Source organism: Polistes dominula, unplaced genomic scaffold, assembly GCF_049000335.1.
Source record: "Polistes dominula isolate Pdom_NZ unplaced genomic scaffold, Pdom_raw_medaka contig_74, whole genome shotgun sequence".
Lineage (NCBI taxonomy): Eukaryota > Metazoa > Arthropoda > Insecta > Hymenoptera > Vespidae > Polistes > Polistes dominula.
The window spans coordinates 772,677-800,364 of NW_028300953.1; the positions used below are offsets into that span (position 1 = coordinate 772,677).

Here is a 27,688-nt window from a genome sequence, read left to right on the forward strand (position 1 = left end):
ACTCATCCTAAAAGAATATTTCAACTGTTGACCAAATAAATAACAAATTATGGATAATTTAATTTCTAAGTTTTGATCTCATCTTTTAAGTTAGAAATTCTCGAATTTCTTTAGATCTATTTGGACGAGTTCAATTACCTGTAGATAAGTAGAAAAAAAAAAAAAATAACGATAGGTTATAAAGAGATCGTGGAAAATGGGAAAGGTGTAATCTAACGAATAGCAGAGAGGATCGTAGCTAGGGTAAAGATAAGGTGCGATAAGGGCCATCATAGACGACGATTATCGTTTATCGATTATATTTAGCAAAGGATTATTACTCGCTTGCTTTCTTCGTAATAGCTTGTACAATGTATTATAGTTACATGTATCTCTCTCCCTCTCTCTCTCTCTCTCTACACACAAGTACACACATTTACAAAAATACATATTCATAGTTGTGTATGTATGTATGCATGCGTGTAACGAAAAATCGATATATTGATATGACACGACGAAACGAGTGTGTCGTTCCGTGATGCAAAAGTATGAGGAAGAGAGGAGAGAGACGAAAAAAATAAAAATAAAAAAGTAAATCGATAAAAATTTTCGTTGGTAAATGATAAAAAAAAAAAAAAAAATAGAAAGAAATAGAGAAAAACGCAAATCGTAGATTAATCGATCGATCGATCGATCGATCGTCACTGAGCTAGGTATCCATCCGGTGTGAAAATAAACGAGAGATTCCGGCTTGGCCCTGCGATAAAAATATTGTGCGATAATATTTAGAGAATGTTAGCGTCTGTTTGGGAAGCTTCTCCCATACTCGTTTCTCACATGCGTTCAACTAACGCCATGCTACGATTAACGTCATCGAGCTTTAGACTCTTTCCTCGATCCCATCCAAAGATATCTCTCTAACAGCTGTCCTATAAGTTTTCCAATTCTCTCGCTAAGTTTTTCATACCACAAGCCTTCACAATCTTTTTTTTATTTCTGTTTTTATTTTCATTTCCATTTGCTTTCTCTTGCTCATCCAATGCTTGTATTTATTTTATAAATGTTTTTTTTTTTTCAACCATACAAATGATCTCTAACTTGATTGAAATTTCAAGAATATTTAACTCGGATTTAAAATAGTCCAAAAAAAAAAGAAAAACCAATGTGTTATCCAGTATCAACAAACTGATGGATCTTTTCGTGTTTCAATGCAATTAAACGAATTTCATTTCAAGTAAACTTAATTGCACTTAAGTACACATAGATTTAAAACTTTCAAAACTTTTCCATTTTAAAGTTACAGAAAATTTCAAATACCGAAATTAACCCTTTTGGGACACGTGTCCACTCTCAGCCATCATACAAGAAACCATGCTAATTTTCTTAATATATATAAATTACGAGTCACGTTGTTTGTCCGCAATGGACTCCTAAATTACTAAACCGATTTTAATCAAATTTTGCACAATGTGTGCAGTTTCATCCAACTTGAAAGATAGAATAGTTTATATCTCAATTTATAATCGCAATATTATTTTATTGCCAATTATTTGTTTATTAACAAAGAGTCATGATTATCTCTGTTAGTTCGATAAGATTCTAATTATTATATATATTATAATAATATTATATAATATAATTTTAATACAATTTATTAATATTATATATAATATATAATTTATTATTTAATTATAATTTTAATTATTAAAAAAAATAATTATAATTATTATAATAATATTATATAATAATTGTTAACATAAATATATAAAAACTTTGTCCATATTTATGGGTAATTTCAAAATTTCGTTCTTCCAAAAGTCTTCTCAGGTTTTTCATAAAAAAAAAAAGACTTGATGCTACCAACATTACGGACAACCCAATTTAGATTACACACATTTTTGCAATTGTATATTTCATATTATTATGAAAATATTCGATGTGTTATCAGATTGAAATCGGTGCTACACTTTGCACGATACTATCAATACGATAGTGGATCTCTTTCTTTTTCTTAAAAGGTTTTGAAGAAGGTATAAGCGTAAACAAGCGCAAGGTTGAATTATCATAATCGCGATAACGACGTCCGGAACGTACGTCTCTTTTGTCAAACCCGGTGTGTAACATTGTACACAATCTTCAATTCATTCCTGATGATTAAATTCATTTTTTGTTCTTTCAATTCTATATCTTTTAATATATTTCGATTTTTCAACAACGTTGTCTATAAAAAATGTTGGCAAATGTAGAATAACCAGATGATAAATAAATCAAGAAATTATGATAGTGGTGGTGTAATGGTGGTGGTGATGGTGGTGTTTTCTTCACATTGGTGAGGTGAGACACGCCTTGAATTCTGCAAGTCCGACGAAGTGGGTTAGCGGAACGTTATTCACGTAAGAAAGTGCTCCTGTATATCAGAATAAGAAAGAGAGAGAAAGAGAGAGAGAGAGAGAGGAAAAATAAGATAGAAAGGTCGTCAAACACATACGAGTTGCACTTCTCATTCGATAGTTTCTCTCGATTTGTTATGGGTTTATCTCTCTTAGTTGAAAATGATCGATCTAATCATTATTCATACAAATCTATTCAATTTATTCATCATTTTTTTGTTTCTTTTCATCAAACAACATTCACACAAAATCCTTTTACATATACAGATATCACACATATACAAATATCCTTTTTACATATACATTTGTTGTTGTTGTTGTTTCTTGTTTCTAGTAAAAAGAGAATTTGCTTTTATCACACGTTCGAAAATAACTTAGGACAAAATGTTTTATCGTTATCCGTGTTATGTAGAAGTTAAACGTAGAATTCTACTTATTTTTTTTTTTTAAGGGCCATACAAGCCCTCGTACTTAGAGGGCTGAGAAATCTTTTACCTTTTCTTTCTCTGTCAAGAAAAAGTTCTTTGGTGTTATCATCTTCATACCATCTTCTGTTAGAATCTTATCGAACTAACATAGGTAATCATGACTCTTTGTTAATAAACAAATAATTGCGATTATAAATTGAGATATGAATTATCCTATCTTTCAAGTTGGATAAAACTGCACACTGTGTGCAAAATTTGATTAAAATTGGTTCAGTAGTTTAGGAGTCCATTGTGAACAAACAACATGACACGTAATTTATATATATATATGTATAAATTAATGCTGACCACTACGACACCCATGTTCAAATTGAATACGTCCAAAAAGGATTAATAAATATAAACCAAAACTAGTTCCAAAAAATAAAAATAAAAATACAATTCCAAAAAATAGTGTATAATTAAATAACAATTAATAAATTTCTAATATGTTGCAAATAACAAAACAAAAAAAAAGAACAATTACACAATTACAAAGAAAATTGTAAAGGGATAAATAAAGAATAAAGCAGTTGTTAGGTTTGAAAAAAAAAAAATATGTGAATTCTCTTTGATCCAAATGAAAATATAATAAATCATCGTCCCTATTTAGGATTTGTTTTTGTGTTCTGTTCAGAAAATGTTGTGACATATCGTTGTGGTAACCTTTTCATAAAAGAAACAATAGTAATAAAAGTGTATATAGTCATTGTTGTAGCCCATATTTCTCGAGATAATTTGGAATTCTATCCTGTAGCAATAGTATGCAGAACTCGTGTTGGTCGGCTCGTAGTCGCACGCGTTAGAGAAGTGACACGAGGGCCAACGTTTTACGACGGTTTAATGCTCTCGGAGGTGCATTCCAATTGCGCCAATAAATCCCCGGGACCGAAGCTCTTCCTCCTCGTCGTAGTCATCTCTCTCTTTCTCTCTCTTTCTCTCTCTTCCTACTGTTGCTCTCTCAGTCAGTGCTTTTCTAAACTGAACAACACGAACGGAAAGACTAGACTACTACCTGCTCTCGACACCAATACGAATTCCTTTGTATTTTTGTATTTCATGCTTTGTTCCTATATTTCTTGTTCTTTTTCTTTCATTCAATAAAAATAATCACTAGAAATATTCATAATAATATTAATTTTATAAATGTAAAGAAACCATAAAAAAAAAAAATAAGGAAATTGATAATATCATTTTGAGATTGTGCAAATTGAAGAGACCACCAAAGAGAAGAGAAGAGAAGAGAAGAATGAGAGGAAGGTGAGTTCTTTGCTCTTTTCTCGTCAGTGTGAAATCGAGAGCGAAGCATGGTGTGTATAAGGAACACAGAAAAGTGGGTCGGTTCCTTCGTTCGGTATGAAAAAAAAAAGGGCCAGGCCAGAGGGCAGGACAATGAGCGCAACGTGGGCACAGCGGGTCGTCCTCGCGGCGTCCTCGCTTCTCAGGCAAGGCCAAAAGGGGGCCATTGCCAGCAGAGCGAGTGAAAGAAAGAAAGAAAGAAAGAGAAGAGAAGAGAAGAGAAGAGAAGAAAAGAAAAGAGAAAGAAAAAAAAACTAGAAAAAGAGAGTAGTATGATGGTTGGTTGATGGTTCAGGGCCCCATACGGCAAAGAGACGAGCGGCAGCACGCGGCCCGGGCAAAACGCGAGGGGATAATACCGTCGGCCTGGACCCACTGAATAGATCAATTTACAATGGCAGAAAATGAGCAGCTCCTTCCTCTCCTTTCACTCTCTCCTACCCCCTTCGTCTATATCCCTTCATCTATCCCTTTTACTCTTCCTCCTCTCTTTCCAGCAACCACTGATGCACGAATGAAAGATTACCTACCTATATTCATTCCCGAGAAAAACCATTCAAATAAATCCTAATTTCTTTCATTCTGATTGATACAATTGTTAACGTTTAATAATTAATACTATAACGTCCGATGGCTCCACATTGGTGCCATGCAACAACTTTTGAGTAAGTACTAAGTAGCTTCACGTTGGTGCCATGCAACTTTAGAGTAAGTGCTAAGTAGCTTCACGTCGATGCCATTCGGAAATTATTAAGTTTTATTTTTTATCAACTTAACTATAACTTACTATAAGTTAACTCTGTAAACTTTAAATAATAATATAAATACTTGCGCAACACGAAAAAAAAAATTGTTAATACCAAAGAAATCCTCTCTTTTTAGAAATCAAATCTAAAATAAGAGAATTGAATCTGATTGATACAATTGTTAACGTTTAATAATTAATACTATAACGTCCGATGGCTCCACATTGGTGCCATGCAACAACTTTTGAGTAAGTACTAAGTAGCTTCACGTTGGTGCCATGCAACTTTAAAGTAAGTGCTAAGTAGCTTCACGTTGATGCTATTTACTATACATTTTTATCAACTTAACTATAACTTACTATAAGTTAACTCTGTAAACTTTAAATAATAATATAAATACTTGCGCAACACGAAAAAAAATTGTTAATATAAAGGAAATCCTTTCTTTATAGAAATCAAATCTAAAATAAGAGAATTGAATCTGATTGATACACAATTTGCAACAATATTTTATCTTTTGATTAATTTTGGTTAAAATAGAAAACCTTGAAGTTACTTATCGAAGATAAAAAAAAAGAAAAAAAACCTATAAAATAGATAATTTACATAGAAAAGAGAGTAACAGACTGAATAATAGAGATAGAGGCGCGTGCTTTGATGCAAATGAAGTTCGTGCGTGCGTCCGCACGCGTTTAGAAACCAGCGAGTGAATAACTGAGCGATCGGGCAAAACGCATAATCCGTGCACAGCGTGAGGGCTCTTTTGTGTGTCGGCTTGCGCTATCTCCGTAGAAATATCGGGGATAAAAAAAAACGAGAAAGAGAGAAAGAGAGAGAGAGAGGGAGAGAGAGAGAAGAACATTGTACACGTTCACCGCAAAGAACCGTCACCTGCTTATCTCCTAACGTCTCTTAATAAAGTTTCTTTGACTATATTACTACTACTTATACTTCTGCTTATAGCTACTTACTTTTTTTTTCCTTTTTCTATTCGCGTCATCCTTTTATCTATTCTTTTCAAGAATTCGCTAATCTTATTTGTAAAAGAGAGAAAGAGACAAACATATAGGATTGAGACTGAGAGAGAATGAGATACAAGACAGTATGCATTAGTTTCTTAATTCAATTTATGAGTCTACGAAAAGTTCAATCAATGCACGAATGTACAAACAAAATTTGTTCAATTGATGAGAATCAATGAGCTACAAAGAAATTTCTCAATGCACGAATCTACGAAAAGTTCAGTCAATGCTCATTGATCATTGATTTAAAAATCAATCACATGATATTTTTTGCATTTGACTCATTCTCACAGATATCACACGTGATATATATTTTTGTTTAAATATAACACTCTCTCTCTCTTTCACGATAGACTTAGAAATCCCTTAGGTATCCATCAATACGTTTATATTCTATATACGCCTTTTATTAAGATGCAAATGTCACGTCAATTTCGTAATAGCAAAGAACTGCAGCAACAACTCGCCTTGATAATGTCACAACTAGACACGGATAAATAATAGAAATGGCGAACCGGACAAACCGATCTATCGACGATACGACAATTCTAAACTTAATGCATATTATAATCGTTTTTCATTATCTAATTCATTTGCACGTAAAACAACACAACAATGTTACCACGAAATAATACAGCAACAACAAAAAAAAAAAAAGAAATAACAATACCTGATGACGCGTTAAATTTAATCCACTTAGAAAACTTTCCCAAGGCTTACACCGAGATATTTTTAGCGAATTAAAGGCGCACGTTCAATGTCTTTAACTATGTAAGTAAGTATATGTATATACATCGTACACACCTACACGTAAAACACGTTTACCTTATCCCATATTGCTAGGGAGGCTTAACTTTTATCGTTATCTCTGCGTAAGACCGCTCAAAGCCATCGCTACCGCGTTTACCGAACTTCTAAATTTAGTAACACGGGTTTGTTCACGAATTTTACCAAGCCCACGTGGACTTCTATCATCAATTTTGATTTCACGACAATATTAACGCGCAAATTTTTGAGGGAAATTCTCATCAGGCCACAGGCATTACTTAATATTGAAAAATAGTTGTACGTGTCAGTCATAAGTGACTGACATGGCCTTAATGGAAAGTCTAATGTCAGTCATCGATGGCTGACGTGGCGTTTAACGTGTTTAATGACAAAGCAGTCAATTGACATTTTTCAAATTACTTCGAACACGTGAATTTAATATAAAATTCTCTAAATCAAACAGTTGCATACAATTGAAACTTTCCACACCGTAAATAGACTCCAACATGTTACAAGTTAAGCTTTTAATACACTACCTAGGTATCGTCACGCTCGATTCGATTTCGGTGCAATGAAAGAAATAAATAATAAAATAGAAATAGAAATAGAAATAGAAATAGAAAGATTGGCATAACGAGCGGTTTGTTAAATTGAAGTTTCCATTCTTCGTGTCTCGTTTGCTTTCGCGTAGTGCGGCGTCGTTTAGCAGCACCGTCTCTATACCGGTTTCACAGTGTGTGGCAATATATAAGGAATACATTTTTGTGTCGGGTACTAAGGTACCTTTACACGCGAGAGAGCGCTCAGGAATGTAGACGGCCAGGAGTGGTACGTTTTTAAAAGGCCCGAAATCGTTTCACCGGGGACTTACGGAGCTCTCTCTCTTTCTCTCACTCTCTCTCTCTCCCTTGGCTTCTCGAGTTACCTACGCGTGTCCTTGGGGGAGAGGAGCTACTTCTCTCCACCTTCGTCAGCTCTTCTTAGTTCTGCTTAGCTAAATGAAGACAGACAAATGGAGAAAGAGAGAAGCAAAGGGAGAGGGGGGGGGAAGGAAAGGTACAAACGTGTTCTCTTCGAAGGGGATCCTTCATGGGAATAGAACTTTAGAACCAACACCTAAACTACGATCGATCTAAATATTGAACAAAAATGTTGTTGTTTGTTTGTTGCTTACCTGTTTGGAAAAAACTGCAATGTCCTCGTTGAAACTTTCAGACGAACAAACGTCACCTCCCGCAACACCGGGCTCACGCGGTGTACACGTCGCCAATTCGCATTTCTCAAATATCAATGCGAGTAGCGGAAACAAGGGATGTCTGTAATCATAAATAAATATATTTGTTAATAACTATCATTACGATAGTTCAAAAACAAAAACAAAAAATTGATATGTTTCCCATCCCCATTTGCTATGTGTTGTTTTAGTTGTCATTTTTTCTTAATCCTTTTTCGTAGATACAACTTTGTTAATCTTACGAGGACGCAATTAATTCTGACAAACGGTGGGTCAGCGCAAGAAAAGAAAAATTTAGCGTGAAGCGTTCAAAAAGGCATATATGTACACAATTTATCTTTTTTTTATCTCAAAAGAAAAGAAAAAAATATCTAAAGACTTTTATATTGAATAGGTCGACTATTCGTTCATTCTCTTTTTTCTATCTGTAATTATTATAAGTATCATTTTATATCTTCTTCATTATTGTACAATTATTTTGTAAAATGTTTCTTTCACACATTCCCCGATTAAATATATCAAAATAAACTTGAATTTACGAGTTTTCTTTTTTTTTCTTTTTTGTTCACCAACGCACACACACACACACAACACGATCTTATCGTAATCGTTTGAGTTTAACCGATAAGCGTAGAACAGCGATAACTCCTCGAGATAATACTAAGTCTAAACACTATCGAAATTCAACAGAACAGTTAGTGAGGATCCTCTTTTTACTAATAAACTTCATATAATACATATATTTATAAATAAAAAATATCTAACACATTGAGCGCCACGTCAGTCGTCAGTGACTGACATTAGACTTTCCGTTTAGGCCACGTCCGTCACAGGTGACTGACACTCAACTATTTTTTCAATACAAAGTAATACCTGTGGCCTGACAAGAATTTCTCTAAAAATTCACGTGGCGTTCAACGTGCTTTAATTCTTTTTTTTTTTATTCGATGCGTTAATTCATGCACAAAATACGCTTCCTAAATTTCTATCTATATGTGTATGTATATTTATGTATTCAGGTATCTTCGTATAGCAAGTTACTACGAAGCATGGTACGGTATTAGAGGGATCTTCGGATAAGATAAGATTAACCGGTGCACCTATGTTGCAATCGAGCAGCTCCCTGTTCGAGATTTAAAGCAGGTAGATATACACTATGTACGGAGGCGGCTTGTAACAGAGAAACGATTCATCTACCTTATATTATACTTTGCCAATCAGTATCATCTTTGTGCAAACTAATTCTAATATCCATTATTATTACTCTACCAAATTGTTCTGATACGATTCTTCCTAAAATAATAATCATGTGTTACATATGAAAGTGGTCTAACATAAGTCGGTACTTACGTATTAACGCCACTACCGCAGCAAAAATTGCGCTAATGTACCAATAAAAAGCAATCTTGTTGTTCACATACAACAACCGTCAGGGTTTCGTCAGGGTTGCGTCAGGGTTTCGTCAGAGTTGCGTAAGGGTTTCGTCAGAGTTGCGTAAGGGTTTCGTCAGAGTTGCGTAAGGGTTTCGTCAGGGTTTCGTCAGGATTGCGTCAGGGTTGTGTCAGTGTTTCGTCAGTGTTTCCTCAAGGTTTTTCAGAGTTTTGTAGGGTTTCGTCAGATTTGCATCAGGGTGGCATCAGGGTTTTGTCAGGTTTTTGTCAGGGTTGCGTCAGGGTTGCAAAATGCTATGACCCACAAGGAAATTTGTTTCTATGTTTAGCTCGACACTTTTCAACCCAATCACTTGGGCTAGATTTTAAAGTTAAAATGACTAGTGTACTTTTAATTGTGATGTTTAAAATACAATGTCCTACTTGTTAGTAATTTTATTTTTGCAATCATTATTTGAAGCTGGAGAATGATTTAAGAAGGTGTGTTGGTAGCAAGACGGTAGAAGGTGTTCTGTGTGCCCATGGTAGCGGGTCGCGACTCGCGGACATAAAACGATACGGAACGAATTTCGACAAATTGACGTGTAGCTAACGTTACTGCCGCTGCAAACTCTTCTAAAAGAGAAGACTAGCGTCTGTGTGAAAGGGACTGAATCGAAGTAGAAAAAAAAAAAAAACTTTCTTTTTCACCCTTCATCCTTTTCTCGAAGGAAATAAATAAATAAAAAAGGAAAGAAAGAAAGAAAGAAAGAGAAAGTACCACCGTAAACTTTGACCAACACAACAGAATTTTTTCACTTGATTTTTTTCTACTAAGAAAACTAACTGATCTCTGACTTGAAACGTTTGTATCGAATATACAACGGGTGTCTCTTTAAATTTGATATTATTTTTGGTAAATGTTAATTGGATTAGAGACATTGAAATTTTATTTCACAAAGATGCATATTAACCACTTGCCCTACGATTTAATTTCACGGTTGCAGTGCCGTGCACTACAATGTTGCACTTGTCGAAACAATATCACTAAGTTTTACTATTTTTTTCCATTTTACACAATATTGCTTGATATGATGAAAATAATATAAATAATAATATAAATCTATTGATTTTATTTATTATCTATCTATTTACGTGTTGAGCACGCCTATCAACGTGGTGTACACGTTGCTCGCAGTTTTGAAGTAAAAGCATCGCAACGTGCGTGGCACGTCTTTGTAGGGTAAGTGTTTTATTTAAAAATAAAATGAAATAGATAAAGATGACAATATGCAAAGAACAACGGTCTTTCAAATAAAATAAAATGAAATAAAAGAGAATGAAATCGAGTTATTACAAATGATCGGTTCGAACGTCAATGATTACACGAAGGAGTTACGGAAAGCAAAGCCGCACGCGGTTTGTCTCATGAGAGAGAAAGAGAGAGAGAGAGAGAGTGAGTAAATGGTCGTGCGCTTCGAGTGCACGTTTTCCTAAGCGGTCGAGGGACAACAAAGTGCGACGTCGATGACAAATGACGAGTCGAAACGAGGTGTCAGAATGACGGAACCGCAGAAGGTAATGATATGATTGGCCGGTACGGCCCGTTCAACGGGGGATGTTTGCGGTTTTGCGGTTTCCGCCCTCGATGCGCGACGCCTCTCTCTCTTTCTCTCTCTCTTTCTATCTCTATCTCTTTCTCGCTCAATCCTTGCTTCGTTCCTCTTTCGTGGCTCTTTTTGCACGCGGCCATCGGCTGCTTTATGATTTACTACGCACCCACCACCGACATTTACGGCTCATCCACGGCTTCATTTCTAAACTCTCGACCTAACTCTAATATTCTATATTCCTTTTATCAATATTACCAACGACAAAAGATGATGATGATAAAGAAATTATTGAATTGTTTGGGAAATTAATTTCATTTTTTCCTAACCACAATAAAGGCCATTAGTTGATGCAAAACGTGTGATCAGTGAGAGGTCTGTAAACTGTTTATACCCACTTGAAAGACTTATGGTTTAATCTCGAAACAAAAATTGTCTTCATTTTTACAAAAGAAAACATGAAATTACTTTTCGAACAATCCAATAAAAAAAAAAAAAAAAACCGTGCGTTTTGCATATCGCATTTGTACTTTCGTGCATTTTGATTTTAATCGATGATTAATGTGAAAACAACGGACTTCGAAGTGTTGACGATAAAATGCGATAAGAATATACCGAACTGCCGATACCGGTTATCGAATGTTGCTGCTTACATCTTTTTCAAAATAATACATTTTTTTGGTTATGATAATACAAAAAGGAAAAATGAAATAATATTGGACTTTGATTTTCGACAATTTCTTTTATCTTGAAGTTAAGAAAAAAGAGAGAGAGAGAGAGAGAAGAACCATCGAAAATCGATTGGAATTTTAAATGGCGAATAATCGATCGTTCGAAAGACGTTACGTCTCGCCTTCTCAACATCGAAACGGAATAAATTTACCACGGTCGTAATTACATACGAAGGTCTTCTCTCGTACTATCTATCAATTCATCTGTTTCTCTTTCACTCGTACACATTTACAGGAGGATTTGCGTGAGACGCAGAAAGACATCCGATCCGCACGGATGACTCGGCCAATCGAACTCCTTGCATAAGAAGTCGGAGTCTTCTCGATGATTGGCAGATTCTCCCTGTCAGTTACGTACCTACTTACTTGGTTTTACGTAAAACCAAGTTCGGTATCCGGCTCGTCCCTTTCGATCATTCACGTGTACTATTTTTTTTTCTATTCGAACTTCTATTTCAATAAAAACTTCAATTTATTATACACAAAATAGATGAATCTTCCAAGAAAGTCGCAAAATCTTGAAGCTCGTGTTGCGATGCTCGAGGCGTGCGCGACCCAACACACACACACAAATACACACAGTGTGGACAAATTACAGGCTACGCGAAATAATGAGGCTCCCGTTCTAGGATACGTCCAGAAATCGGGCCATCTTTTAGAACCATAAATCACTACGTGAACACGACTACCACCACTACCACCAACTACGAGAGAGAGAGAAAGAGAGAAAGATCCTAGATGATTTTTACTACGCCTAGGCACGCGCCTATTTCATCCTTTACACAAACTTTCTATCATTTATTTTATAACGAAGCTTCTACAAGCAATGATTTAATAATACGTCATTCAACTTTGCAAGAAAAATATCTAAATACGTGTATGTGTAAATAGATGATCATTATTTATCCACGAGTTAAGAGTAAATTTAACGTTAAATAGAAATTGTAGTTATGTTTAAAGGATGTACAGTTAATCGTAGATTGGTAGTCAAGCATAGAAAGACTATGATGCTATATACACATTTATCTGTGAAAATGATCGTAAAAGCTTCATACGATAAATCAGGCTATAGGAAAAATATGAAATTGTACGATCGACGACGTGCAAGCAACGAACTGTAAAAGCTTCTTACGATAAATCAGCCGATAAATGTGGCGACAACGTTAACGAACGCAGGAATGTTAAAGTCAAATTGAAAAATGAACAACGCGACAAAAATCACATTGTACTTTTCGATTAAAATGAATTTGAACGAATCGCCGTGTCTGTCTCGTAAGCTTGCAAAAAAAAATTGTTACAAAAAAAAAAGAATAAATATGTAACGAACGCATAGATATCTTTCAAAGTGAAAAATGACGAATATATATATATATATATATATATATATATATATATCGTTGAATGTAAGTAACGAAATAGATACTAGTTTAATTTATATTATTTCGAAACGAACAACGAGTATAACTCAGTCGTTAAGCTTCCAGGTCGTGCGATAAACTCGAAGCCTTCGAAATATGCATTACGGAATTATGCAGATTTTTCTACCATATCGACTCGACTACGAGAATCAAGCAGCAGCAGCAAGTCGTTCGAAACATTTCACAAAAATAATATTTAAGTTCGCGTATCTAAGTTGTATAATATAACCTTCTTTTTCTCTCTCTCACACACATAAATATGTGCACAACACATACTAATGGAATTATGAATAAGTTAAGAGAAAGATAGAAAAACACATCGTTGTCTTCGTCACAATCATATTCATCGTCATCGTCGTCGTCGTCGTCGTCGTCGTAGTCGTCGTAGTTGTTGTCGTTGTCGCGTTTATCCATATGATAATTTTATTCTACACAGAGGCCTCCGATATGTCATAAAAAAGCATATTGCGTGTGAAAAAGAACAGACAAGTTCGAACTACAATTCCGATGACGCGATTCGAGGAGTCTTTGAATTATCGATATGTGTGTGTGTATGTGTGTGTTATTATTGAATATTTTCATTTTTATTCTATACCCAAGCAAATCCCTAGGGAATTCGATATTATCACAAATATCGATTATGAACATTTTTATATGCACAAAATGAGATTTGATGAGTTTCACTTACCCGTAAATGGCGTCCTTGTCGCGTTTGTGTACATCGGGCACCGCCGAGGCTGCAGCGGCTGCAGCCGCTGCAAGCACGTGTTGGGGTGGCTGAGGCGGGGGCGGGGGATACTGAGGGTGGGCCGGTCCCATACCCCCGAGGTGAGGGCTGTGATGTAGACCCGGTACACCGCGGGCACTACCGTGTGGATCGTATAGCCCTGCTCCTCCACCCCCACCACCTGCCTCGAGGTAGGCCCCATGCAGCCCGCCATCGTCGTACTGTAAACAACAACAATTTCAACGTCAATAAATGTACGGATTATTACAACATTTACAATTACAATTACTAATAATAAGTGCATATCTGTCTGGTCATATCTTTTCTTTAAAGCAAGTATGGGACACAGTCGAGAGTTCCACAATACAACAAAGTTCGTGAGCCGAACGACAGCTGGTTGTACGAGCTAAGGGCAGACGCGTTCTAAAACCGGATACCGTACTCGTACAACACACCATTGGTGATACGCGTAAGTGGAACGGTCAAAGTAGCTATAGGAAAAATAGCTTTAGTAAAATTCAACTTCACGGCCGATGACTCCCGACGTATACTTTGTTTTCATTTATTTATATACATATATATTTTTTTGTTCTTCATTTCATTGACAACGTAAAAACAAATAAATAAATAAATAAGGAAAACGAGATCGATCAGATTTTTATTCAAAAAATTCATTCCACTCGTGTCTCCTCGATAAAATGCGGAAGCTAACTAATTATTAAGACTAATTGCGTGACTCTTTCATAGAAAACGCTCGAGGCAGGTTATTTCTTCTTCTTCTTCTTCTTCTTCTTCTTCTTTTTCATATTCTTACTTTGAGACAAATACCGAGAAGAAGCTCGTGTTTATCCAAACGCGACGTTCGTGAGAGTTCCGACATAGCAAACTACGATCAACTACCAACTGAAAGCCGGATGCTCTAAGAAAATCCTTAATTATTAAAAGAACCAACCTGACACTCGACAGAAACACTCAAAAATATCTCACATTTGTCGAGATAACATTGTTTTACTACATTTCATCAAATTTTGTTGAACTTTACTGTCTAATATCCGATGAGTCTTATTATATCTTGTCACATAATGATGAATCATAAATAAAAAAAAAATAAATAAAAACTAACAACAGATCGAGATCAAAAAATTCATCTTCTTTCTTATTTCTTGTCTTTCGTTAAAAATGCAATCGAAGGAGAACAAACCATCAATACGAAAAAATGATCAATAAATATATAATTAATAACAATGACGATTTTTCAGTAGTGTCTAATTATACATTTAAGCATTTTCTACCTCGTTATTGTTTAAATGTTACGTTTTCTACAAGGTGAGTCAATAATTATTCCCATCAGAAATATGTTTAAGTAGTTACATATACATTTTAATGATTATTACCGTTATAAACTAAAAGGTTATTATATCGGTAATTAATGACTCACTAAGTAAGTGTACGAAAAAAAAAAGGGGCAAAAAAGATAGACATACATAATAATAAACTTAACAATGTATAGTCACGAGTACTACTTAAATGATAACATTTCAAACAAAAACAAAAATACATTTTTGTTCTTTCTTTTTTTTCTTCTTCTTCTTCTTCTTCTAATAAAAAGATCAACAAATTTTTATTAACGATAGGATTATTCATCAAATAAAACAGATGTGTGTTCAGATCACACATTTGTAGAAGTGAAACCTTCAAAGAAAACCAAGCCTTCGAAACAATTGAATTGTAATACAACGCCATCTATTGAAAAAACCTTAAAGAACCTAGATAAGCTCTAAATAAAAAGCTTTAAATTAGTAATGAAAAATAATAATAAATAAAACAAAAATCGCGATAAAAATTGTGCTATGTGCTAAGTTGGAAAAAATCACGTGAAATAAAATTAATTTCATTCAACTAAGTTGAGTAATTTCGGAATTATTAGTGGACAAACATATTGTTACACTGAATTATTTATATATTGACTTGAATTAATTAATTAATTAATTAATTATTTTTGTTTCATCAGTTTCACGTTCTTTCGTTTCACGATTTTCAAATCATCCAGCTGATTCTAAAGAAGTTTTCACTTCAAAAAATGAATTACTAAACGATGCACTAATTTATTTATCAGGTTGTCAAGTATGAAAATGGGGACAAGTATGAAAATCCAATTCAATTATGTGCATTTGTTGTCCCATTTTATACTTGACAACGTAATACAATTGAATTGTTGTTTATTTACAAGTTATTTAGTTCGTTTCGCAAACTTAATACAATTCTGATTTCATGAAAAAAAAACCCTGAACCTCACTAATGATTTTTCTAATTAATGCGTGCCATGTGTAATTAACTCTTACACGTTGATAGACAGACAGACAGACAGACAGACGGATAGATGCTATCGTTGGATTTACTTGACTTTAAAGAATTTCGTTTAAATAAATTAATCTAAAGAATTCGTTTACTACGTATGTATAAGTGAATAAGTAACTTCAACATTATTGCAAATAAAATAAGAAGAAACAAAACAAAACAAAACAAAACGAAAAATAGCGTTTGACCATCCAAGTTGTGTTTTAAACGTCGTTACGATTCGAAAGTGAAAGGAGAGGCCGAAAATAGGATGAGGGAAAGCTAGAGAAGTATCTTTATGCACTTCGAAGAGAACTTAAAGTATCATTTTCTCTCTCTCTCTCTCTCTCTCTCTCTCTCTCTCTTTCTTTCTTTTTCTCTTTGGTTCTTTCTCTTTGAACGATGCTGGTCCCACGTTTACGAGTTACTACGAGAGCAAAGATTTCATCGTAGAATGATCCAAATGATTTTATCTACCTTTTGGTTTTGTACCATTAACTAGAAACACACAAAGAGAGAGAGAGAGAGAGAGAGAGAGAGAGAAACTGTATAAATGTGTAAACATAAGAGACCTATATATATGTTTGTCTGTAAAAAAAAAAAAAAATTAAAAAAAGGGTACAGAAAGTTTTAAAGCATTCGTTACTTTCTGATTAATGACGACATTTGAAAAACATTAAAACATTACGATTAGAATGTATGCATACCGTGAAATTGCAATTAAATTCATAAGATTTGATACTTTTAATAATTATTAGGATTATCAAAATTGTTTCATTGTATTTTGTGTATTTTTTAACAAACAATAATAATTAGGATGACATACTATTTGATATTAACACTTTGAATAACCGCTCACACAACATGTGATGTGTGTGATTGCTGGAACAACTATTATTAAGTTATTTATTTATAACTTTTTATATATTGAAAATTATCTAAAATTACATTTGTTGTTTTGTTGTTAATTTTTGTCATGAATTGAATTGCAATTGTTGTAAATTAATTGTTCAAAAATATGACTGAACTCTGACGACGTTTGACTACGTAGACGTGCGTACGGCCATTAAAGTGTTCATTAATAAATAAAATATCACTCGGTTAGATTTGAATTATCAATTAACTAGGAATAATAAATGAATAATACTGTAAACAATAATATATTATATACTTAATAATAATATTAACACTTTAATGGCCACACTCACACAACATGTGTGTAATAGCTGGAACAACCATTATTGTTAAGTTATTTATTTGTAACTTTTTATAGATTAAAAATTATATACAATTAAATTTGTTGTTGTTATTGTTTTTTTTTTATGTTAATTTAATTTCAGTTTTTCTAAATTAATTGTTCACAAATATTACTGAACGACTTTGGCGACGTTTGACTACGCAGCCATGCGTGCGGCCATTAAAATGTTCAAAAATGAGTTTTTAAAAAATAAATGTTTCTATTGAATTGGATCTATTGAAACAACCATTATTAACTGTCATTTATTTATAACAAAATTATATAAAATTAAATTTATTGTACTTAATTTTTGTCGTGAATATAATTTCAGTTTTTCTAAATGAATTTTTCCAAAATATCACTGGGCAACGTTTGACTACGCAGACATGCATGCGGTCCATTAAAATGTTAAAAAAAGAAAATTAATGACTTTTTTATTAGAAAAATGTCTATTGGATTGTTCTAATTTGTTTTTTTTTTTATTTTCTATCTTCTTGTTTCTTTCTATCTCACTTTTGCAAAAGATAAAGAAATAAGAAGATGAGAGAATTGCGACGGATCGTGACAGAAGACCGGACCATCGTACGCCGTCGGAATAACGGAATTTGAAATTGGAAGAGCGAAAGTGATTGATGTATATCCATAAATACATAATCACAGGCTGCGGTATAACACGCTTATAAAACTCCTGTCTACCGTCGCCCGATTCGCGATTACAATTTTTAATCCGACGCACATTGAGATTCGTCTCGACGATCTCGAACCTTTTTTGTTTTTTTCTTTTTATTTTCTATTATTATTATTATTATTATTATTATTATTATTATTCGTCTCTTCTTCTAGCGCATCATCATTTTTGAAAATTAATTTCTTTACGAATCCTGATCATCTGATTCTTCCTACATAAATCCTTCCTCTGTATTTTCAAACTTATACAAAAACAACACTAAAATACATACACACACACGCACACAACACAAAAGTTACACAAGAAGAAGAAGAAAATATGGAAATATAAATTATTGAAAGTACGTCACAAGATTTGTAATATTTTTCATATTAACTTGGTTACAACAACGCGTTGTAATATTAAAACGATAATAATCATCACTGTATCTTATTTTTATTTATTTTCATATCGTTTCGAAACTATCGTCGGAATATTTTCTCTCGAGAGAAAATGAAAATCAAATGGAAAAAAAAAAAATAAAACTTGAACGGAAAAATTTTCTGTTCTTTATTTTATTTTATTTTTTTGTTTGTTTTTTTTTTTGTTTTTTTTGAATGATACGTCACCGTCGCGAACGAATCGTAGTTATAGCGCAATTCATCAGCCCCTTTTTTTCACGCACTCGCATTTTACGAGACGCTTAAGTGCCGAGCGTTGAAACCGAATTACAAGCCTATTCGCCTCGCGGCACTCAAACTTCTTGACTACGTGAGTAAAGTTACTTTTTCTTTCGTTTCACCAGTCAAAAATGTCCCCAAAACTATTTCAATTCTGCTCAAATTTTCTTCTATTCTCAATGATCTTTCTCGATCATCAAATCAAATCATTCGATAAATGTGTAAGTACGAAATATGAAAGAAATGATTTGCACTAAACATTGAACGATTGAAATAAATTTTTTTCTTTATTTTATCTTTACGTTAACGTTTAGTATAATTAAATAATATAATATAACATTAAAAATATATATATATATTATTTATTTTGACAAATAAAATAAAAAAAAATTAGATAAAAGACTATTAACAAAATGTTTCCTAAAGTAATCAACCTTAACTGACAATTAACGTGTTTGTTAATTAACATGATATGTGACGAACGAATAAACGAAATGATGACGTTGACAAAATCAAAAAAAAAAATAAAAAATATGAACAAATAATTAAATAATAAAAGTATCTACGTCCTACTATGCAATAATATCAACAAACAAACAAACAAACAAACAAAAAAATAAGAAATCCTAACGAAGAGTCGAAGAAGTGTGTCCGTTAATCTCAGTAATTATGAGAATTATCCAGAAACGAGTAGAAACTGTTTAAGAAAATAAAATATATTTGTCGTCGACACGCTTAATTAATTCCTCGAACTGTGTTGGACCGCAAAGAGAGAGAGAGATCCTTTGACAAGGAGCCCCACACACTTGTGTGTAGAATCCTGACACGCAAATTTGAAAAAAAAAGAAAAAGAAAAGGGAACGTCGCGAACTCGTTCTCGAACTTCGAAACTTCCTATCTCTCACATGGAATCTGAACAAAACGTTTCAACGAATCCCAACTCTCTCGTTCCTTTTCTCGCTAAGTTAAATTACACGCTCGCGAATCGTTAACGATGAAACGGTCCACCAATTTATACGACCATCTTTACACGCACTTATTACTTTCTTCTTCTTCTTCTTCTTCTTACTTTATTTATCTCTTTCTTTGCTATACACTTATTACGATTTCTAATTCTAATTTCTAAACTTGACACTAACTAACGAAACACGGAAGTTACTTTTTAGACGATGAAAATATTCCAAACAATAGCTACATTTGTGTTAATCATTTTATTCAACTTCATTGAAAGTATCAGTGTTGATGATCAATTCATTTCTAATAATAAACATTCAATTCTTCGAAAATGTTATTAGCAATGGTACGATTTTAATAAACTATACCGACGGATAAAATACAAACTTGTTTCTAATTTTATGTGAAAAAATTTACAAAAATTTCATATTGTCTACGATCATTTTCAATTCGATTTATTGTGACACTGAATTTTAATTAGACTCAAGCGTTAAAATATATTTCTAGCTACCGATGTGTTTTAAACACTCTTTTTCTGTTTACATTAAATAATCACATTGTATCGAAATAGATGTAAATTTATTAGTAAATACCCGATTGTGTGTGTGTGTATGCGTGTATACACGTGTGAGTTCTTATAGCATGTATATTTATTATTTCTCGACAAAATCACGAGTTCAAGTATTCGTTGACACTGTTTTTATCTTCCTACTTTGATCTACAATTTAATAATTGAATAATCTTTCTCAATAAACTACACACAAAAAAATCTTTGCATTTCTACTTGTCAAACGTAGCGAATCAATGAATCTCGACAAAAAAAAAAAAAACATAAACACCGTCTGAGATTTTAATTTAAACACGATCACGAATATTTCTTACATACATTTTTAAAAAAATCAGATACTAAAGTTAAGCAAAAAAAAAACAAAAGAAATAAACATAAACAATAAATTTTAATTTAAAGAGATGAACTTTTTCAAAGAGTATCGATCATCACATCTACGTTGAGAGATCATCACTCGATCCGAATCACTGTCCGTCGGTAAGATGATCCATGAGATCTCTTGGAGAACAACACGAGTAATCAACTAAACAAAACTACCACAACTTTCAAATTGAACATACACTCGTAATCCTAAAAAGCACACACACATACACACACATTATTAACCAATCACCAAATCTAAAATCAAATCAACTTGATAAAAACAAACATTTCTATTGGAATTTGATTAGATTCTCAAAAAGAATCTCACGTTCTCGTAACTTGAATGTTATTCACTGATACAAACAAAGAACAAATTTTGATATATGCACTTTCACGTGTTCTGATAACCCCGTCGGCTCACTAATATGAATGACATATGCAAATTGAATGAAAAGATGTAATAAACAACTCGTTTTCGATCAAAATCCAAGATGAAGAAGAAGAAGAAGAAGAAGAAGAAGAATAAGAATAAGAAGAAGAACAAAAAGAGCAATATAAGATAAAATGGGGAAAAAAGAAAAGGCAGAGACGTACCCTTGGCTGCGCCATGAACGCCCTGGCCGCGCCGGGGAACTCTGCGTGCTGAGCCACCGTAGCGGCTGTATTTTCCCACAGTGACGAGGAAAGAAGAGGCACGGCACTTCGCGCACACTCGATTACCGCACTCTTTTCGGCTTATCGCGCCGGCGGCGTCGCGTACTCCCAGTCGCGACACCGGCTACGACAAACTATCCAAAATCTTCTACTATTTTCTTTTCAATTCCTCTTTCAAATCTGATGATCACGATGAAACTTTTAATAATACTTCTTTCCTTGTACAATTATTTATCCGTTTAAACGAAACAAAAACACTGTAGGTTTTCTGTAGCTCCCAAAATCGTATACAATGCAATATGTATATATATATATATATTATTTCTCTCTCTCCCTCTCTCTCTCTCTCTCTCTCTCTCTATATATATATATATATATATATATATAAATATATATTTATAGATATATATTTATATATATATTTATATATATATTTATATATATATATATATGTTTGTATGTAAATTTATATATATATATATAGATTGTAAATTTATATATATATATATAGATTGTTTAAGATTCAAGGAAGATTATTCCAAGAAGATGGGGCTATCGTTAAGCGTCAGCAGCGAAGCGAGAAGATTCTTGGGAGATGAAAAAGAAAATCTGCGACGTGTAGGAAGATGATAGGACGCGCGTGGCATCTCCTCAACATAATCATCATTGTAATCGTCATCGTCATCTCCCACTGGGCTCTCCGTTTCCGACGATTGAGAGAGAGAAAGGAAGAGTGAGAGATGTCTGTCCTGTCTCTCTCTTGGGTGTCAGTCTCGCAGCATATCTTCACCTCCTCGACGAGGCCGGCCAAAATCCCAATAGAATTTAATCCAATCACGATATATATATATTAATATTTAACAAAAACGTATAATCCTTATGCTCTCCTCTCTTAGCGTGTATATGTGTTTACGTAGGATCTCTGTATATATCTATATATATATACAGGTATGCGTGTGCGCGCACGCGCGCGCGTTTATTAATATCCACTCACGATTTTCAAACGTTCCACAAGAGTAACAACACGAGATATCATCACCGAGGACCCAAATCGTTCACACTCTTTATAACACACTTGATATTAATACTAATACTAATACTACTACTACTCTCCCTCTTTCTTTCTATCTCTCTCTCTCTCTCTCTCTCTCTTTCTTTCTTTTTTTTCTTCCAAATTTTGTCACGTCAAAAGAGAGAGAGCGCACGGTTGCGCGTGATCGTTCGTCGTTATCAAATAAATATATATCCTATGAGTGTGGGGGTATATATATACATACATATATATATATATATCTGTATATATATACGTATAATATATACGTTAGTCACATTCAAACACAAATAGATATTATCCTCTGTTAGAAAATTTTTTTCCTTCACTTGTCGCAAACGCGTATATTATTTAGTAGTGGCACTAGCGTATTTATAACAACAAGATGATTTCAAAATAAAAATAAGGAAGGAAGATAGGACAGAAAGAGAGAGGAGCGTAAAATAACGGAGTTACATCTTCTACCGCGCGCGAACTCGAACTGGCGGCGGCGGTGATGGCGCGCAGCGAGCGACAGGCAGAACGCCGCCGGCGGCAGCTACGAAGACTTACGAACGAATAAACGAAGGAACGAACGAACGAACGAACGAACGAACCAACGAACGTACGAACAACGAACGAACGAATCAACGAACGAACAACAGCCGAAGACGTTGAGGATTCGACGCGGTGACACGAGAGCACGCGTTAACCTCCTCCTCTTACGTTTAAACGCGACGACTCGCCGCGAGGATCGCGATAACGATAACAACACGAGGATGATAACACACTGTAGGGTAGTAGAAGCACGAGGCGCCGAGATATCGCGTTGCCGATGTCTTACGTTTAAAACGGATATAGAAGAAGAGAGTAAGAGAGGAATCGAAAGCGGCGCGTTTCTCCTCGCGGCGATTACTGAGGAACCGGTACGGGAAGAGAGGCCCTCCTACCGTAACGACCACCACTGCTTCTTTCAGCCGGCTCTCTCTATACTCGACTTATGGAAGGCGGTGGAGGAGGAGGAGACACGCTATACGCTCCTGAATCTCACTCACTCTCCCTCTCTCTCTCTCTTCTCTCTCTCTCTCTCACTCCCTCTCCCTCTTTCTTCCTATCTCTCTGCGTTTATCGGTGTATGCCCATGACTGTATATACGTGAGTTCAGTTTCCCCCCACGAAAAAGCTACCACTACCACCACTTTACGCTTGTATGACGCGCGCAAGAGAGAGAGAGAGAGAGAGAGAACGACGAACGAACGAACGGGAGAAGAGAGTTGGGCGCCTACTAGCGTGTTTCAGGTCCTGCGCCGTTCACGGTCGTTCGCCAACTGTCAATCAGCGCAGCGCTTAACCACGAGGAGTGGGAGGTAGGCTCGACCACGCCCAGTCGACGCGACCAATACGTCCCCCTCTCGCCTCTGTGACTCCGCCTACCGACCGCTCGCTAACGAGCCGCCGCCGTCGCCGCCGCCGCTGAGTCAAGCCGCCAACGCCGATACTAGCGCCTCCGGTGACACGACCGTGAACGACCCCGGCCTCCGCCATCGCTACTCCACCACTACCAATGAGACCGTCGTCGAATGAACATGAAGAGGGACGAAGAGAAACCCGATGACGAGACCTTCTCCTCTGCTGCTTCTTCTTCTTCTTCTTCTTCTTCTTCTTCTTCTTCTTACTCTTATTCTTATTCTTATCTTTTTTTTACATGTACATCGAATTTTCTTATTTTTAAGAGGAAAAATTCAAATCCGATAATTCCAGCAACAAAATTGCATGTCCTACTCTAAGAAGAAGATTAAACGATGTGCCAAATAATAACTTAACTTGTGTTATTCGTCGACATTTATTCGCCAGTGTAACAAAGTTGCAACGAATTAAATTGTAAACGTTTACTCTCTTATCCTCCTGATCAATATGTTTCTTTAAACATGAATAATCTTCCCTACTCGCGTGACATATTACTACACACCGATGATAACTCTCTTCACCCTGTTCCATATTTCTTTCTATATTTCTTCTCTTCCTTTACTATTTCTTTCTTTCTTTTTTTTTTTTTTTTTTTGTTAGATTAATTCGTGGTCGGCGGTCCTAGCAAGGTTTGAATGAACGGAACAGCTGACTGCGCGTAGAAATTGGGTCGCGAACGTGCGGTTTCGAACTTTCAATGGTATTCGGCGTTCGGTGACTAATAGCGACGAGGGAGGAAGAGGAGGAGGTGGAGGAGGAGGGCGAGGAGAAGCTGTCACCGGCATCGCTGCTCGTTCCGTCGCCCTCCTGCCGCTCGATTTTATGATTCCATCATCTCTCTCTCTCTCTCTCTCTCTCTCTCACCCTCTACCATATACACATACATATGCACACATACTACCCTAGAAACATGCACGTGTGTGCAAGGCACATGCGGCCTCTCCAACCTTGTTCTTCCTCTTTTTATCATCTTATCTATTCGTCCTTCCGCCTTTATTCTCAACTTCCTGCATAATGTCTCGTTATCGAGAGTCGATTTTCCGAAAGAGAAAGAGAGAACAAGAAAAAGTAAACAAATATACATTTATTTCTTCTTTCTCCTTTCTTTAATTTTAATCTTGAAATCATTTAAACGTATAACTCTTTGAGAAACTTTGTTCGGAATAAAGTTTACCTTATTCTAAAAAAAAAAAAAACATTTTTCAAGAGCTTGTTATTTCGCTATAAATCATGCTGAGAAATATACCCATCGATAGGAATAAAGAAAACTAAAGAAACGAAAAGAAAAGAAATGAAAAGAAGTATTTGACAATGTTAGGATTTGGTCCCTTTCAACTGAAACCTTTCAAGTTGGCCCATTAACTTTTCTACCATGTTTTCAATTGAGGACAAGAATCTTTACAAAATTCGGATCTTTTTAAACGGATTATCAATGGCTCGTTAAGTTTCATGCACAGGTATGAAGAAGTAGTTGAAGTATACAACATAAACAGGATAACTAATAATATTTATCACAAACACTGAAATGTTTCTCTTGTTAAAGATATGTTAAATATATGCATCATTATACTATGTTTATACGCATCTCAATGCATCTGTGTGCATGCATTATTTATCTTATAAATATATATACATCTACACGATATATAATTTATCTATATAATTCATTGGATAGCAAACACATATCCTGCATATAGATAATATATACATCACAGTTTTCTAAATTTCAATTAAATTTATCGCACTTATGTATATTTCACGATTATTTAACATTATTTTATAATTATAAATAATTTCGATGTTTTTTTTTGTCAATAAAAATATTTTCAAAATAATATCCTTTTAAATGTATATTTGTAAATACCTATATATAATAACATAAAATGTAGGTATATTTTTATGTAGAAATGATTTAATTATATAAAAAAAGTGTTTCGTATTTTTGAAAATAAATTCAAAACTAAAAGGCCTCTTTTAACTGTCTTAATTTAAAGATTACATAACTCGTCTACAGGAAAGGAGAGAATATAAACTCTCAAGTTGACTACAACGAGATTATATTATTATAATAGAAAATGTTTGAGAAGACTATGATACGTTCGTCTAACAGATAGAATATAGAATCGTGTCGTCAAGGTACAATGCATCTTTTCTCATCCTCCCTTTCGTTCCTACGTAATTTCTGCGAAACGTTCCTGCTCGTTTTCTCTTTTCCTTTGGCTATTGTGCTACTATTCTGAGACATGACCATGTCAAAGCTCTTCTACCATTTCTATACCTTCTGTTAATCCTCAAACGAAGACATAAGTATTTAAGAATCAGTAATGCAATAATCCTACGAAATTTCATTCACAATCGTATCCCATTACAAATCTTATACTTGTTTAAGTTTGTTTATAAAATATAAAAAATGATATTCACTTTTTATTGATTCTGAATGTCAAGAAGAATTCATAGATTAATAATATGATCACTAAAAGATTCATTATCATTTTCTTTCTTGAATGCATGCAACCATCGTCATTTGAAACACCTCATAGGAGTTTAATCTACAAGGAAGCTTGAACAATTCGCAGAAGTTAGGTACAATGGCTCACGATACATAACTAATTGTAAATGGAAAATTTTTCACCCAGCATTAGCTAACATACGTGCGATGAATATTAAATATATACATACATGTATATCCGGTTTGGCAAACACATTCCTATACCGGCTGTATGCAATAAATTAATACAATTATTGAAACGAATTTTTGCATATGATACTTGCGTGTACTTACTAAGACCAGAAGTTATATTATTGTCATCGAAACTTTATTTCTAAAGAAATAATTAATAAAAACACGTACAACATTGCTAATTTATATTTATATTAATTGATTAATACTACGAAATGAGTATTACGAAATTGATGTTGTAAAAAATAAACAAATAAAATCCATGTTGATTTAATAATCGATAAACTAAAATTAAACGTTTCAATGAATATTTAGTAAATCTAGAAATGTTAGTAGATAAATTAATCGAATCAAAATGAATGTATCTACATTTGATATACATATATATATATATTTTTTAAAACACGTCACGTATATAAAATACACTTGTATGGTTCTATAATTACACTTATACTGGATATAAATGTATCGAAGCTCTCGCGTAGGTTTTCACCTCACGATTATTATAATTTCTTGGCGAGGAACGAAACAGCTGATCCCATCTCGATAATAACGAGGCCAACCAGGAGTATGGGAAACGCGCGAGGGCCGAGCCCCATCTCGGATGCGCAACAGCCATCCGCCGCGTGTCGTGATTTGACAGCCTCGCGAAATGCAACACCGATCCGATTAAGAGTCTCGAATTACCGAATCCCTCTTTCCCAACCGCATGGCCACTCCTTTTTCACCAGATTCGAAACGATCGAGAGAGTACGAGAGAATCCGACGACGAGAAATCGAACCAACAAGAACTTCAATAAATGACAGAGATAGAAACACTAATGTTGTTAAGTTAAAATTACGTTTCACGTGAGTCAAAATTCAATGAAATAATATATGAAATAAATATAGTTGTTATTTGAAGTAAAAATTGTTCAAAATTAAGTGATATAAATAATCGAACTAACCGAGATAATCATGACTCTTTGTTAATAAACAAATAATTGCGATTATAAATTGAGATATAAATTATCCTATCTTTCAAATTGAATGAAACTGCACACATTGTGCAAAATTTTATTCAAATCGGTTTAGTAGTTTAGGAGTCCATTGCGGACAAACAACGTGACACCTAATTTATATATATATTAAAATATGAAAAATATTATTGGATTGACAAGATAGTAATATTTCACACTAGAAAACTGAAATTACTTTCTTGCCAATCCAATAGATAAGCAAAAGTTAGAAAGAAATAAAAAGAGAGGACTAGAAAATATTTGATTCTTAGTTAATTTGTGTTTATGCTTC

The 27,688-nt window shown here is 34.3% G+C and overlaps 1 protein-coding gene across 3 annotated transcripts in view; it reads right to left on the reverse strand.

Moving 5' to 3' along the window:
• Nucleotides 1-23,498, reverse strand: part of hth (Meis homeobox homothorax) — a 359,920-nt gene extending 336,422 nt beyond the window's left edge. Inside the window, exons 1-4 of one of the 3 annotated variants that reach the window (XM_089172518.1) lie at nt 22,729-23,496; nt 21,162-22,283; nt 13,723-13,982; nt 7,846-7,987 (exon numbers count right to left, since the gene is read on the reverse strand). In XM_089172518.1, the coding sequence (XP_089028644.1) occupies nt 7,846-7,987; nt 13,723-13,982; nt 21,162-21,176 (417 nt within the window). In that variant the 5' untranslated portion in view covers nt 21,177-22,283; nt 22,729-23,496. Of the gene's footprint in view, nt 1-7,845; nt 7,988-13,722; nt 13,983-21,161 lie in introns of all 3 variants that reach the window. The other 2 variants (XM_089172519.1, XM_089172517.1) reach the window with 2 other exon arrangements.
• Nucleotides 23,499-27,688: the final 4,190 nt, after the last annotated feature.